Source organism: Typopeltis vanoorti, chromosome 9 (genome assembly GCF_054136105.1).
Source record: "Typopeltis vanoorti isolate ZY-2024b chromosome 9, IOZ_Tvanoo_1.0, whole genome shotgun sequence".
Lineage (NCBI taxonomy): Eukaryota > Metazoa > Arthropoda > Arachnida > Uropygi > Thelyphonidae > Typopeltis > Typopeltis vanoorti.
In genome coordinates, this window is record NC_143557.1 from 123,481,453 (window position 1) to 123,494,438 (window position 12,986).

Consider the following 12,986-nt stretch of genomic DNA (forward strand, 5'->3'; position numbering starts at 1 on the left):
AGGTGACTAAAACTGTGCACAGTAGTCCATGTGCAGCCTAATCAGAGATTTATACAATGGAACCAGAATCTCCTTTCTTTTACAAGTTAGTGTTTTCTGCATCATTCTTCCCAGAAATCATTGTTGTCCTCACAATTTTGGCAGTTTGTCCTCTAAATTTGATCCATGTGTCTGGTTAATATTAGAGATAAAATAATTTAGACTTTTTGTTTTGATTTTGTTGATTAATATTCTGGATTTTAGTAGTGAGTCATAGCTTTGCATTGTATATTCAATTAGCATTTGCAGTTGTTTTATTTGTAATTCTTTGATGCATATTATTGTAGTTAATATTGACTACTAAATATTCAAAATTATATCACTGACCTGATATACTAATTTTTTAAAATTTGCTTTTCAGAAAGACATTTATCTGAAAGTTCTGACTATGATGACTCGTAAGTAGAAATTTGTTGTTCTTCATAGGCATAAGCATAATAGTATAGTCTAGACTGCAATAAAATATTGCCTGAAATGGTAAAATATCTAGTATCATGAGATTATGAAATCCAAGACCCTCAATCCTCGTTTGCCCTCTGTTACATACTGTCTGAGGTAGTTGTCCCTTAAAAACAAACTCATTTTCTTTACTTCCATTTTCTATCTTATCTTCCCATTCTATATCTTCATAATTAAAATCGCCCATAATGATCACCCGTTTCTTATTTGCTTGACTAATTTGATTATACATTTCATAGTCAATACCATCCATATTACCAGGTCTATAACAACATCTAATCAAGTATTTCATTCTGTTCACCTCTATCTCATACCATACTGCCTCAAAGCCACTGGCAATATTTCTCTCTTGCATTTCTACTTTGTATGGACATAACTCTTTCTCTATCATCAATAGCGCTCCTCCTCCTCCTCCCTTTCTATCCTCACGAAACACATCATACCCTTCCATCTCTATATTACCTGTCAGGATGTTGTCCTCATGCAGCCATTTCTCACTTATTCCAACAATTTTTGGGTGAACAGACTCAATTAATGTAACCATTTCATCTTCTTTGTTTCTTACACTTCTAGCATTTGTATATAAACACAACAGCTCATTCCTGGATCTACAGCTAGTTCCATTATAACACTCATTCGATGTGATCTCTCCATGCTTGACTGGGGCCATTTCCCTTTCTGCTTATTCATTTTAGAACCCTCTTCAATTTCAACTGTTTCCTCTTGATCCTAGGTCATTCTTTCCTGTCTACACATCCTCTTGGAGCATCCACTTTTCTCACACTGTGTTCCCATGTCCATCCTGAGCCTCCCTTTCCCTGTCCATCTTTCATACCCATTCTCTCATTCTGCCACTCACCTTTTCATTCATAACCACCCTTTCAATCTCTCCTGTCTTACTCTCCTGCTTTTTCACATTGCTTCCCACTTGATCAGATTCATTCTCTGTACTCATTTCTCTACCTTCCAGCAGCAGTCTCTCCAAGCGACTCGCACCAAAACCACTCGAATGCAGTCCATCACTCTTATACAGTTCACTCTGTATAAAAGTTCTATTGGTGGGTTACTTGTTGAATAGATTTTATTTAAAAATAATAGGAGTTTTTCTTTGAGCCCTATTCTTGCATATTTATATAATTCTGAACCTAAATTATCTTCTCCAGGTTGATTTTTCCATTTCTTGTTTCTTTCAGAAAGGGTTCATTTCTAATTCTTCTGTAGTTATTTCCTTTTTATTTTCATTAAATGTTTGCCAGTTATCTTTTTTAAAAATATTTATCACCCACAGTTGTGTGTAGAAATTTAAAAATTCTTCTAATTTCAATTTGTGTTTAATTTTACACTTTCTTTAGTATCTGTACTTAAATGTTTGAAAATCTTATATATACATTGGGTCTTATTTTATATAAAATCATATTCTAAATTAGAAACAAATTTGTTCCACAATTCTCTTGTCTTTTTCTGACTTCTCTTTTAGCTATGGCTCTTATTTTTTTTATATTCTATTTCATCTTTTAATCTTTTACTGCTTAACTATTTATGATATGCTTCTTTTTTCATTTTGATTATTTTTTTGATTGTATCATCCCATATCTTCAGTTTTTTCTTTTAGGAATTAGATGGTTTTACTATGTTATGTAGTGAAATAGACCACTATATCAGAGCTTCTAGAAGTGGTCATTTTAATCGATAATAAATGGAAAAATAGAATACAAAAGTGCAAATTTTTAAATGATTGTATTATAACAGTTAAATTAAAAACAAATAGAAGCTTAAATATCATAGGAGTATATGTCCCTGAACAAGATAGAAAAGAGGACTCTGAGCAATATTATGAGGAACTACAAAAACAGTTAAATGGAATAAAAATGACTATATATTAAAGCAGGCAATCTTAATTCTAGAGTTGGAAATAATCCCATCCCAAATCTCTTAGGAAAATATGGAGAACTTTGCATGTATAACAGTGGTCAAGAACTATTAGAATTCTGTACTTTCAGTAATTTTTCAATAATCAATACAGGTATCCCTCGATTAACGCGGTTAATTAATCCCTTGATGTTACAGCATATATCAAAATTGCGTTAATCGAATATAACAATCAATGCTAAAAAGTACAATTCGTCCATGATCGATTACTGTATCAATAATTCGTTTTATATGGTACTCTTTTAGGAAAGATTAAAAAAATGAATGCAAAGTAAATGTTTAATAAATACTTGTACCTACATTATTTACTGCAATTTTTTTTATCAAAACAGGTTATCAAGAGTCGTTTGAACAGTTTTAGTTTTTTTTTCTTATCGGCATAATGACTCTCCAGACTTCGGCAAAAAGCAATAAAACATAAAGAAAAAACACTGCAAATATAATACATGATAGTACAAATTAATTGGATATTGATTAGCCGAATATAGAAACTATAAGAGTTTTGTGCCGAATATACAGAAACTAAAAGTTTCGGAGGATGCACACATAAGCAACCTTATGGGAAACTCGTAGTAAAGGTGGAATAAGCTCCAGATCACTTTCCTTAGTATTTTCCATAATGTAAAACACATCTCCTAGAGGACATGTATAATAAATAAGCCTTTGGCTATTTATTTCAGTGATAGATGATGGCTTATTTATTTTCAGTTACAATCTAAAAATTATTGAACAAAGAATAAAAAAAAATGCAACTAAACCATACTATACTGACATCAGAGGTCACGGTATCTCTCAGATACAATTTACTGTCAAATATCACAAACTTTTACATAACATGTGTTAAACCAAACTGACAGCAAAAAAACAGTGCGGAATATCACTCGTAATATATCAATGCACAGCTACTCATGACCTCTAAGCTACACACTGAATTGTGTAAGAATATTTATATTAAACATTTTGCATGTATCTGTCAGATGAGCTGCGCAGGGTTAAAGGCATGTTAATCAAACCTCTTGCCGCAATTAATTTCGCTGCTTTAATCAGATCCAGCATTAAGCGAGGGATACATGTACTTCTTATCAAAAAAATAATATAAATATACCTGGAACAACAGAGGAACAAGTTCTACAATTGATTATATCTTTACTAATCAGAAACCAGCTCCCATGTATAAGAGATGTACATGTTTAGAGGAAATTAAATTATTTTCAGATCGTTACTTAGTGATTTGTAAAATAGAGATACTAAAATATGGAGAACGATAGTAAATAAGGAAAAAAAAACAAGAAAGCATAGGAATTGCTATAGCATTCCTATGCTTTCTTTGTAATAGATATACAAAGTATATCTATTATAAAGAAAGCATAGGAATGCTATAGCAATTCATGATTAACAGATTACCTAAAAGAAGCCAGAAACAATGAAGATATTGAAATTACAGAGGAATAATATTAAATACAGGTTACAAAATTTACAGTAAAATCCTGCATGAAAGACTTAGAAATATCGCAAACAATCTATTCTCCGGAGAACAAAATGATTTCAGACATGGAAGATTGTTCATAGACACTATTTGTGTTAAAACAAATTAAAGATGCCAAGAAATTATATTCTTAGTTTAATCCTTTATCCAAGTGTAAGCAAGATTTGCACGTGAGGTAACTTCGTGACTGGGCAACTTGTATATAGAGGTTAATGACTTCATATCACTTGCCTTAGTATCCCATAATGCAAAGCACATATCCTTATGAACATGTATAATGTTATGCATTATGGGCAGGGTCGCTACCCAGACCAGTTTTGACCTGCAGAAGCCATATTTTCATATACAAGTAGCCAAAAGGTTTCACACCTTAAAACAAATTATTGAATCAAATGAGAATATAACTGGGAGACTCATCTGGCCTTTAGAGATAGAAAGCTTTTGACAAAATACACAGAGAAAAATTATGGAATATAATGAAAAAAAAACAAGGATATCCATTACATTTGGTATCACTATACAAAGTTTATATATAAAGATAGAAAAGTACGGTTACAGTTTGTTAATAAATTAACAGAGGAGATTGAAATTAATCAAGGTGTTAGAGATGTAGCTTATCTCCAACTCTATTCAATATATATATATATATATATATTGATCAGATTATTAAAATATAGGAAACAATAGTAAAACAAGGCATCCAGTTAACCAGAAGAACTGTTATCAATGCAATGCTGTATGTAGATGATCAGATTACATTAGAAAACAATGAAGATGACCTTCAAAAATCAGTTTATGAATTAAAGAAAATAACAAAAAAAAAATAATAATAAGCTAACAAGTCATGGCATTTGAAAGTTGAAGTCATGTTAGATCAAAAATAGTCATAGAACTGTGACCTGTTCTATTATTTTAATAATTTAGGCTGCATAATAACATACCTAAATATAGATGAAAAAATAAATTTCAGAAAACCTGTGGAACAATTAAAAGGACACTGAATAAAATAACAAGACTTGGAACTCAACAAAAATTTTATAAAGTAATGGCCACTCACATTCTATTATATGATTCAGAAACATGGATTGTTACAAAGAAAGATGAAAGTGAAATATAAGCTGCAGAAATGAGATTAACAATTAAAGGATGCACAAAATTGGACCATATAAAAAATGAAGACATGAGAAGAGATTAAAAAAAAAGTATTAAGTTTACATGTTTGGGGTAGAAGAATTTAGGTTTTAAACCTAAATCTTCCCTCAAGCTCACTTCTCATCTCAGATGCACTTTTTTATTTTTATCTCTTCAAGTACTTGCATGATCACTGCTCCTTCAAACTTGCAATCATCATTCCTCCACTTTCTGTTGGATCTATTAAGTTGATCTTAACAGCTGTAGTCATAAAGTGTTTACCATCAACTACAACCTCCAACTCTTCAAGGAAAATGTCAATAGATTTCTGTTTCCTCGGGCCTCATCTATACTTCACACATGGGCACTTACGTGCTATAGCCCTTCTATCTTTCATGTATGGGAAAAATATTAAAAAAAGTGTAGTTGGTGGGTTTTGTGGAGTATAGTGTCCTCCTGTGACAAGTGCTTGAACTCATTGGCAATGTCACATAATAAATAATAAGAATGTTTTCTGCTAGCAGCTGTTCCTTCTTTTTTGTTCCTGACTGACTTCATGAATAAATTGTCATATAGTTATCAGGATTCTTGGTAATAAAATGATCTATAATGTAATTTCTTTTAGCTTCCAATCATTTCTATTGATGCTCTCTATACATTGATGTTTCCTATCTTTAATTCTGCTTGTTCTATTTTCAGGCTTATTATGTTTACCTAGGAATTGACCAAGTCAGTATTGTGTGTGTGTGTGAGAGAGAGAGAGAAAGAAAGAAAAGGGAGCATTGTTTGTTTAAATTGGATGACATCCTATCTAATATGATTTTGATAATATTTTACTATCACTACTTATGTTGATTTCATCCAGTACAAAAATTGTTTGGTCAACTAAGTTCCAAATTGTTACCATCCAAATTGTTACCATCAACTAAGTTCCAAATTGTTACCATACATACCAACAAATCTGCTCCATCCCAATTGTATGACAACAACAATTTTGTTGTTGTCATACAATTGGGATGGAGCAGATTTGTTGCTCCATCCCAATTATAAAATTTTCAGTTGATAAAAATTTTAAAGCTTAAATGCAGGGAATCTTCAACCTTTCAGACAGTATGGGGTACATTAAAACTTTCAGTGAAGCCTGCAGGCCATTAAGCTATACTGCAGTATTTAGAATTGTAAGATGCTTTCCAGATTCACAGAGAATGCTGTGCATTTGATACTTTACATAAAATCCTACAAAAGTAAACAAACTCAGCTTTAAGAGCGTAAGTAGGAGTCAGGTTCATGATAAGTAAATACAGTCAATAGTTGAAAAAAAGATAATTTAATGAAGAAAACATTCATTTTTTACAATGTCAATGGGCAACTTGGCAATGTTTTTCCTTCACCAGATTGTTGATGTTGGCATCAATGTTGGAAGTCGCTATGCGCAGAGTATTCTTGAGATGTTGGTCCATAATCTGAGTTCTTGTCTTGGACTTCACATGCTTCATTCTGGAGAAGAACTGCTCACATAAGTATGTGCTTCCTAAAGCGTACATCTTCAAATCATGCTGGCGAAGATTAGGGAATGCATCCTCAGGAATGTTGTCTTTGTAAAATGTAAGCAAGGGCACATTGAATAATTTTTCTCTCAAAGAAGAGTTGTTTTGGAGTTCAAGCAGCTCCATTTGTACTGAGCCTATAATTTCGGCAGCATTGACACTGAATGGCATTGAAAATAAATCTAAAGACTTAGTTGTGAAAATCACTAAATCTCTCTTTGAACTTACTTCGCAACACGGCTAATTTTATAGTGTATTCATCAAGAGATGAACAGTTGGACTCAGCAAGAGGCTGAAAATGAGTTAAGTCTTTTTTTGCAAGTTGTGCCTCTAAAAGTTTGAGCTTGGCCACAAAAGCTTTGATGTGATCAAACAGAGTGGGCACCAGTTGATCTTTGGATTGTAGCTGCGTATTAAGGTCATTCATATGCAACAAGATGTCAGTCACAAAGGCAAAGTCTGTCATTCACTTTGGATTGTTAAATTCTGCAATCGGATTCCCCTTGGTTTGCATGAACTGCTGTATTTCGCTCCTTAAGTCAAAGATTCTTTTAAGAACCTTCCCTCTGCCCAACCAATGCACGTCACTATAATAAACCACATTGCGGTGATCGACTTTGCACTCTTGGGTCAAAAACTCTTGGAATTGACGATGATTCAATCCTCTTGCAATAGTAATGTTGATGATAATCACAATAACTTTCATGACATTCTCGAATCCAATAGTTTTCGCACACAAATTCTCCTGGTGGTAATAGACGAAATCTTTTTCTTCTAGTTCCTGTTCTTTCTGTAGCAGTGCAACAAACCCTTCGTTCTTTACCACCATAGCAGGGGCACCATCAGTTACCACACCCTCGAGGTTGGTTAAGCTGAGGTCGAAACACTGGAACATTTGATTGGAAGCTTCAAGAATATCAGTGCCTTTCGTCGTTCCCTTCATAGGTACGAGCGCTAGCAGTTCTTCTGTCACATTGAATTGTTGATCAATGCCACGGACAAAAATAGCTAGTTGTGCTGTATCCTTCACATCTGTGCTCTCATCTAAAGCAAGTGAATATGACGTAAATTTGGATGACCATTTTTTTTAAAGTTCCTTCAATGTCTTTGGCAAGTTTTTTGACATGTCGTGTCAAAGTTACCCCAGACAAATTCAGTTTTTTAAACACTTCCTTATTATTTGGACACAAAATATCCCCAGCAGCGATGAGACACTCTTTCACAAACTCACTGTCCAAGCAGGCTTTGATTTTTTAGCAATTTTTTTCAGCTATTACATAATTTACTTTGACTCACATTTCGCTGACTTCCCTCTGGCTTTTAAGCGTACCCTGCTGGCATTTTAAATCAATTTGAAGATGGTTCACTTTGTCCACGTGAAGCCGCGCTTGAAAGTGATCGAAATTGGATGCATTCTTTGTCTCATAGTGTCATTTTATGTTGTATTCTTTTTATACTGACACTGACTCGCAACAAATTAAACACACTGGCTTATCGTCAATCGGCACAAAAAAAAGTTTAAATTGGTCCACTTTTCATTAAAAACCCGACAAGAATCATTTGATTTACACTTTTTACTCGTAGACACCATAGTGATGGAAGGTGAACCCAAAAAATTATCCAAAATGGCCGTGTGACAGTTATTATCCACTGAATATGTCTCACACTAATGAAAAAAGTCTGGCATTATAAAACCACAATAGGCTCTGGCTGACACGATGAACCTGTGTGTGCTTATGCATGAATATCACACTGTTCACGACTGACTGACTGTGGATGAGATCCTCTTGTATTTATATGAAATGAACTATCGAGAACCTTCAAGATGTATCTGGAAGGCACTAGACAGTGCACTCGAATGAACTACTGCTTCAGCCACCTGCGCTGTTAGTACTAGTACTTAAGTTCTACTTGGCGCTGGTAGATGACTGAAGAAGCATGTCTATTTAATTTTATAGGATTTTATGTAAAATATCAAATGCACAGCGTTCCTTGTGAATCTGGAAAGCATCTTACAATTCTAAATATCGTAATATAGCTTAGTGGGCCTGCATGCTTCATTGAAATTATTTTTTATTTAATCGTGTTTCAATGTTAGGTAGTTATTTTTTCAAAATGGCCAGCATGCCACGGCAAAGAGCTCCGTGGGCCACAGGCAGGGCCGGCAGAAGTGGGCCTGCAGTGCAGGCAGGCAGGCGCCACTACAAGTTGGGTGCTGTTTCGAAGTGTTAGTGTGAAGTTTCATTCTTTCTTTAAATTTTTGTAAATGAATTAAGTAATAATAATTAGGTAAGTCAATATAATTGCTGCAAATTTACAGTTAAAAAAAGTTACAAATTTACAAAAAATTCTTGTAAATTCTTTCCACATGATTATGACAAAAATAAATAAATTAATTGCCATTTGTTTGGGGATGCCCATTTCAGCTTTGCAGGAGGGTGACGTCCAACCTAGCACCGGCCCTGCCCACAGGCCATGCTTAAATGTTTTCATTTGTGATGAAATAAAATTTATTTTATTTTTTAGAATTTCATCCAACAGTGTTCTTACGAAAAAATCAGTGGAAAAAAATTTGAAACAAAAATGCAGAACAAGAAGAAAACAATTGACACTAGAAGAGTTTGCTAAGAACATAATGAAACAAAGAGGTGATTATTAATTTTCTATCAGCTTTTGTTCTTTGCTTTATTTACTGCAGTATATACTATTTTGAATTTTGTTGCAGAAATTTAATTTATATTCTTGTCTTAATCTTAACTCAAGCAAAACAGCAAATAGTAGTTTTGCAAATTTGATTATTATAATTTGTGCATGAAGTATCTTGATGACTAAGGTATTTGTATGCGTAGTGACTTTTTGCATAATGCATAGCAACATATACATTAGGAAGGAAGTATACTGTTCATTATTGTTTACTATGGCAGTATGATACAACACCGTCTGCCTCTGTATAGTAGTTTAGTTACGAAGATACTTCGCATGTAAACTGTTTTTTGATGCTTAGGTAAAACATCTATCAAACCATACTTTCTTGTCCAGTAAACAAGAGAAAACTTTCTAGAATTTTTAATTTTTATATCACATTTTCTTCCTTATAAGGATCATAATTTTCTTATAAAATGAAAAAAAAAAAATTAATTCGACAATTCTCTATTTTCAGTTATCTTTTGATATGCTTTGGAGATAGTGACAGATGTTTACTGTACCAAAGTTGACTAGAATGGAATCTACAGTTTAAAATGGTTTAACAAAAGACTTGTAATGGCCTATGTACTTAGCAGGAATTGTTGCTTATAAAAACATGTACTGTATCAAAAGTCTGCATATGCAAAATTTTTCAGTAATAAGTAGTCTTAATCAATGTTCCCTCTAATTTTTTGCTGTGAGTGTGCCCAGAAATTTGCATGTGTGCAAAATTTGCCTTCTTTTGAAAAGTATGTGTGCACCCATATGAGTCACCATACTGATCATTTAAGCAAAAAAAGTTAAAAGATTTTAGTTCACTCTTTACCTTCTGGTGTCAATGGGACGTCAGCCAGGTCACCCGAACTCTCCACTGTGTTCCCACACATGGCAGTAGCCTCCCCAGTAAACAGTTGGAAATCACGATTCACAAGCCTTGGGCAGGACTCGATCCGGGGACTTCGCGCATGCGAGGCCAACACGATACTGACTGTACTAGATAGGATTCTAAGAGTGTGTATTATTACCATCGCCAAGTAAGTTGTGTGACATCAATCACACAGCTAACATAAATATTTTATATGTATTTAATATTGATCTGATTAGAAGTAAGAAATAAAGTAAAAAAAAAAAAAAAGATAACACTAGTGACTGATTGCCTTTAATTAAATTTTCTAACTTTGCAAATAACTCTAAACACACATAATAAAATATTCCCATTACTAATTCTCATCTTGTTAAACATTCATAATAAGTCTGTTACTAATTCTCATCTTGTTTAGTTCTAGCTTCTATCTCTTTATTTTTTTCTCTCTTCTGTCTTTGGCATTCACCCACTCTTTATACACACTATCTAAATTAATTGAATTTCCATATAATTGGTAACTTTTCACTCTCATTAGCATATCCAAATGACATTCTCCTAAACGGTTTCTAAGTTGGTTTTTTATTTGATTCATTAGACTAAAACCTTGCTCACAGTCTGCACTAGATGCAAGGAAGGTTCCTCCAATGTCCATCAACTTTGCCAAATCACAAAACTGCTTATTTTGAAGAGCAAATACAACCATTTCTATTAAGGTAGAAGGTTATACTAAGGTAGAAGTTGAGGAATTTTTTGAGGCTTTAGAAAGAGCAACTGATACAATGAAAAAGGAAAAGTTGTCCTTGTTGGGGAGCTAAATAGCAGAGTAGGAAATGATTGTCAGATATACAGAAATATTTTGGGAAAATTTGGAGAAAAGAGCAAAGCTAATAATAATGGCAAATATCTGTTGGATTTCTGCTCAGGACATGGACTGGTTATTACTAATACCATGTTCCAACATAAAAATGTGCACAAATTCACATGGAGAGAAGAGACAAGGAATAAGAAAAGTCTCATTGACTATGTTATTGTTGATAGTGATGTTTTCTCCTTGGTGCAGGACATCAGAGTGTACAGAGGATTTGAAATTGGAAGTGATCACTATTTAGTCTTGAGCAGGATAAAATTGAATTTCATATTGAAAAGAATAACATGTAAGAAAGTTTTAAAGCGAATAAAGTGAAAGTTGCTGAATGAAGTTAAAATGGATGTGCAAAACCAGGGAAACTAGAACTACCGAGGAGGGGGGGGAAAAGGATATGCAGACATCAGTGAGACAGATGAGTGTAAGAATGTATATAATGTACCCGAGCCAGCACTAAGGACAAAAAATGGGAATGGGTCATTTAGAATAACGCATCAATATAGGGGTGGGACTAAGGGATCACTGCATTTCATGTATACTAATGCCATGCCAGGAGTATTAGGAACAAGAAGGAAGAATTTTTGGCCTTGATTGGCTCTTCCTGGCCACAGGTTATTGGCATTAGCGAAACATGGCTGACGGAAGATGATATAGTTAGTGGGATAGAATGTGTAGGTTATAGTGTGTTTAGGAGAGACAGAGAGAATAAAATGGGGAGAGGGGTATTATTGATGATAGCTGATGAACTGCAGCCAAGGAGAATTGAAGTTGTATCGCAGGATGGTGAAAGGAGCTCATTTGAGGCTATTTGGTGTGAGATTGAGATTGGCAGAATAAAATATACAGTTGGGTGCTGCTATAGACCAGGTGATGGAATAGATGGTGGAGATAGTATGCATAGGGAAATTGATGAAATGAGTGGAAGGAGGGTAATTATTATGGGGGATTTCAACTATGGTAACATTGATTGGAAGGAGGAGAGGATACATGTGAGGAAGGAAAAGGATTTTATTCAATTATTAAGGGATAACTATCTGAGACAGCATGTAATTGAAAATACTAGGGGTGTGAGAGTGCTTGACCTGGTAATAGCATCTGAGAATTTGACTGTAATGAATATGACCATGTTGCCACCTATTGGTGAGAGTGATCATAAGGTCTTGACCTGGGAGGTGGCTAAAGGTGTGGAATTTTCGATTAAGACAGGGTATATGTGGAATTACCGTGCTGGCAAGTATGACAAGCTTAGGAGATTGCTTGGATCAGTGCCATGACATGTAAAACTGCAAGGGCTGGATGTCGATAGAGCATGGGAAGTGGTTAAGGAGCATTTACAGGGGGTTATGGTTGATTGTATACCTAGGGTCCGAATAGTAAAACAAGTAGGGGTTAAATGGATTAATAACACCATTAAGCTTGAGCTGCAAAAAAAGAAACAACTGTGGAGGGAATTTAAAGAAAGGGGTGACCTGCAGGCACACCAACGGTATAAAGTGCAGGCCAGAAAGGTAACAAGTGTGGTAAAAAAACCAAAAGCGGGTTATGAAAGGAAACTAGCTATGCATGTAAAAGAGAATCCCAAACAGTTCTTTCAAGTTGCTGCAAGCAAGAAAAAAACTGTACACGGCAAAACGATTTTAAGGAATGACGATGGTAAGGAGGTCACTGAATCAGTCGATATAGTGGAGTTACTGAGCGTGCACTTTGCAAAAGCATATCATCCAGGTGGTGACATTGAAAAAATGAAGGAACCATTAGTTTATACGGGAATAGTGATGAATGAAGTGGAGGTGACTAGTCTATTACAGAACCTTAATGTGAACACATCTGTGGGATTGGATGGTATACCGGCACGGGTCTTGCGTGAAGCGGCTAAGGAATTATCAGTGCCCTTGACCATGTTGTTTAATCTGAGTCTCAGGTCTGGTTTAGTCCTGAAGGCGTGGAAAGAGGGGAAAATAGTTTCACTGCATAAAGGAG

The 12,986-nt window shown here is 34.5% G+C and overlaps 1 protein-coding gene across 1 annotated transcript in view; it reads left to right on the plus strand.

Annotated features, from left to right (window-relative positions):
• LOC150103497 (uncharacterized) overlaps nt 1-12,986 on the plus strand; it is a 159,380-nt gene that overhangs the window by 81,403 nt on the left and 64,991 nt on the right. The window contains exons 4-5 of the mRNA XM_090398488.1: nt 401-437; nt 9,118-9,239. Coding sequence (XP_090254614.1) covers nt 401-437; nt 9,118-9,239 — 159 coding nt within the window. The remainder of the gene's footprint in view (nt 1-400; nt 438-9,117; nt 9,240-12,986) is intronic.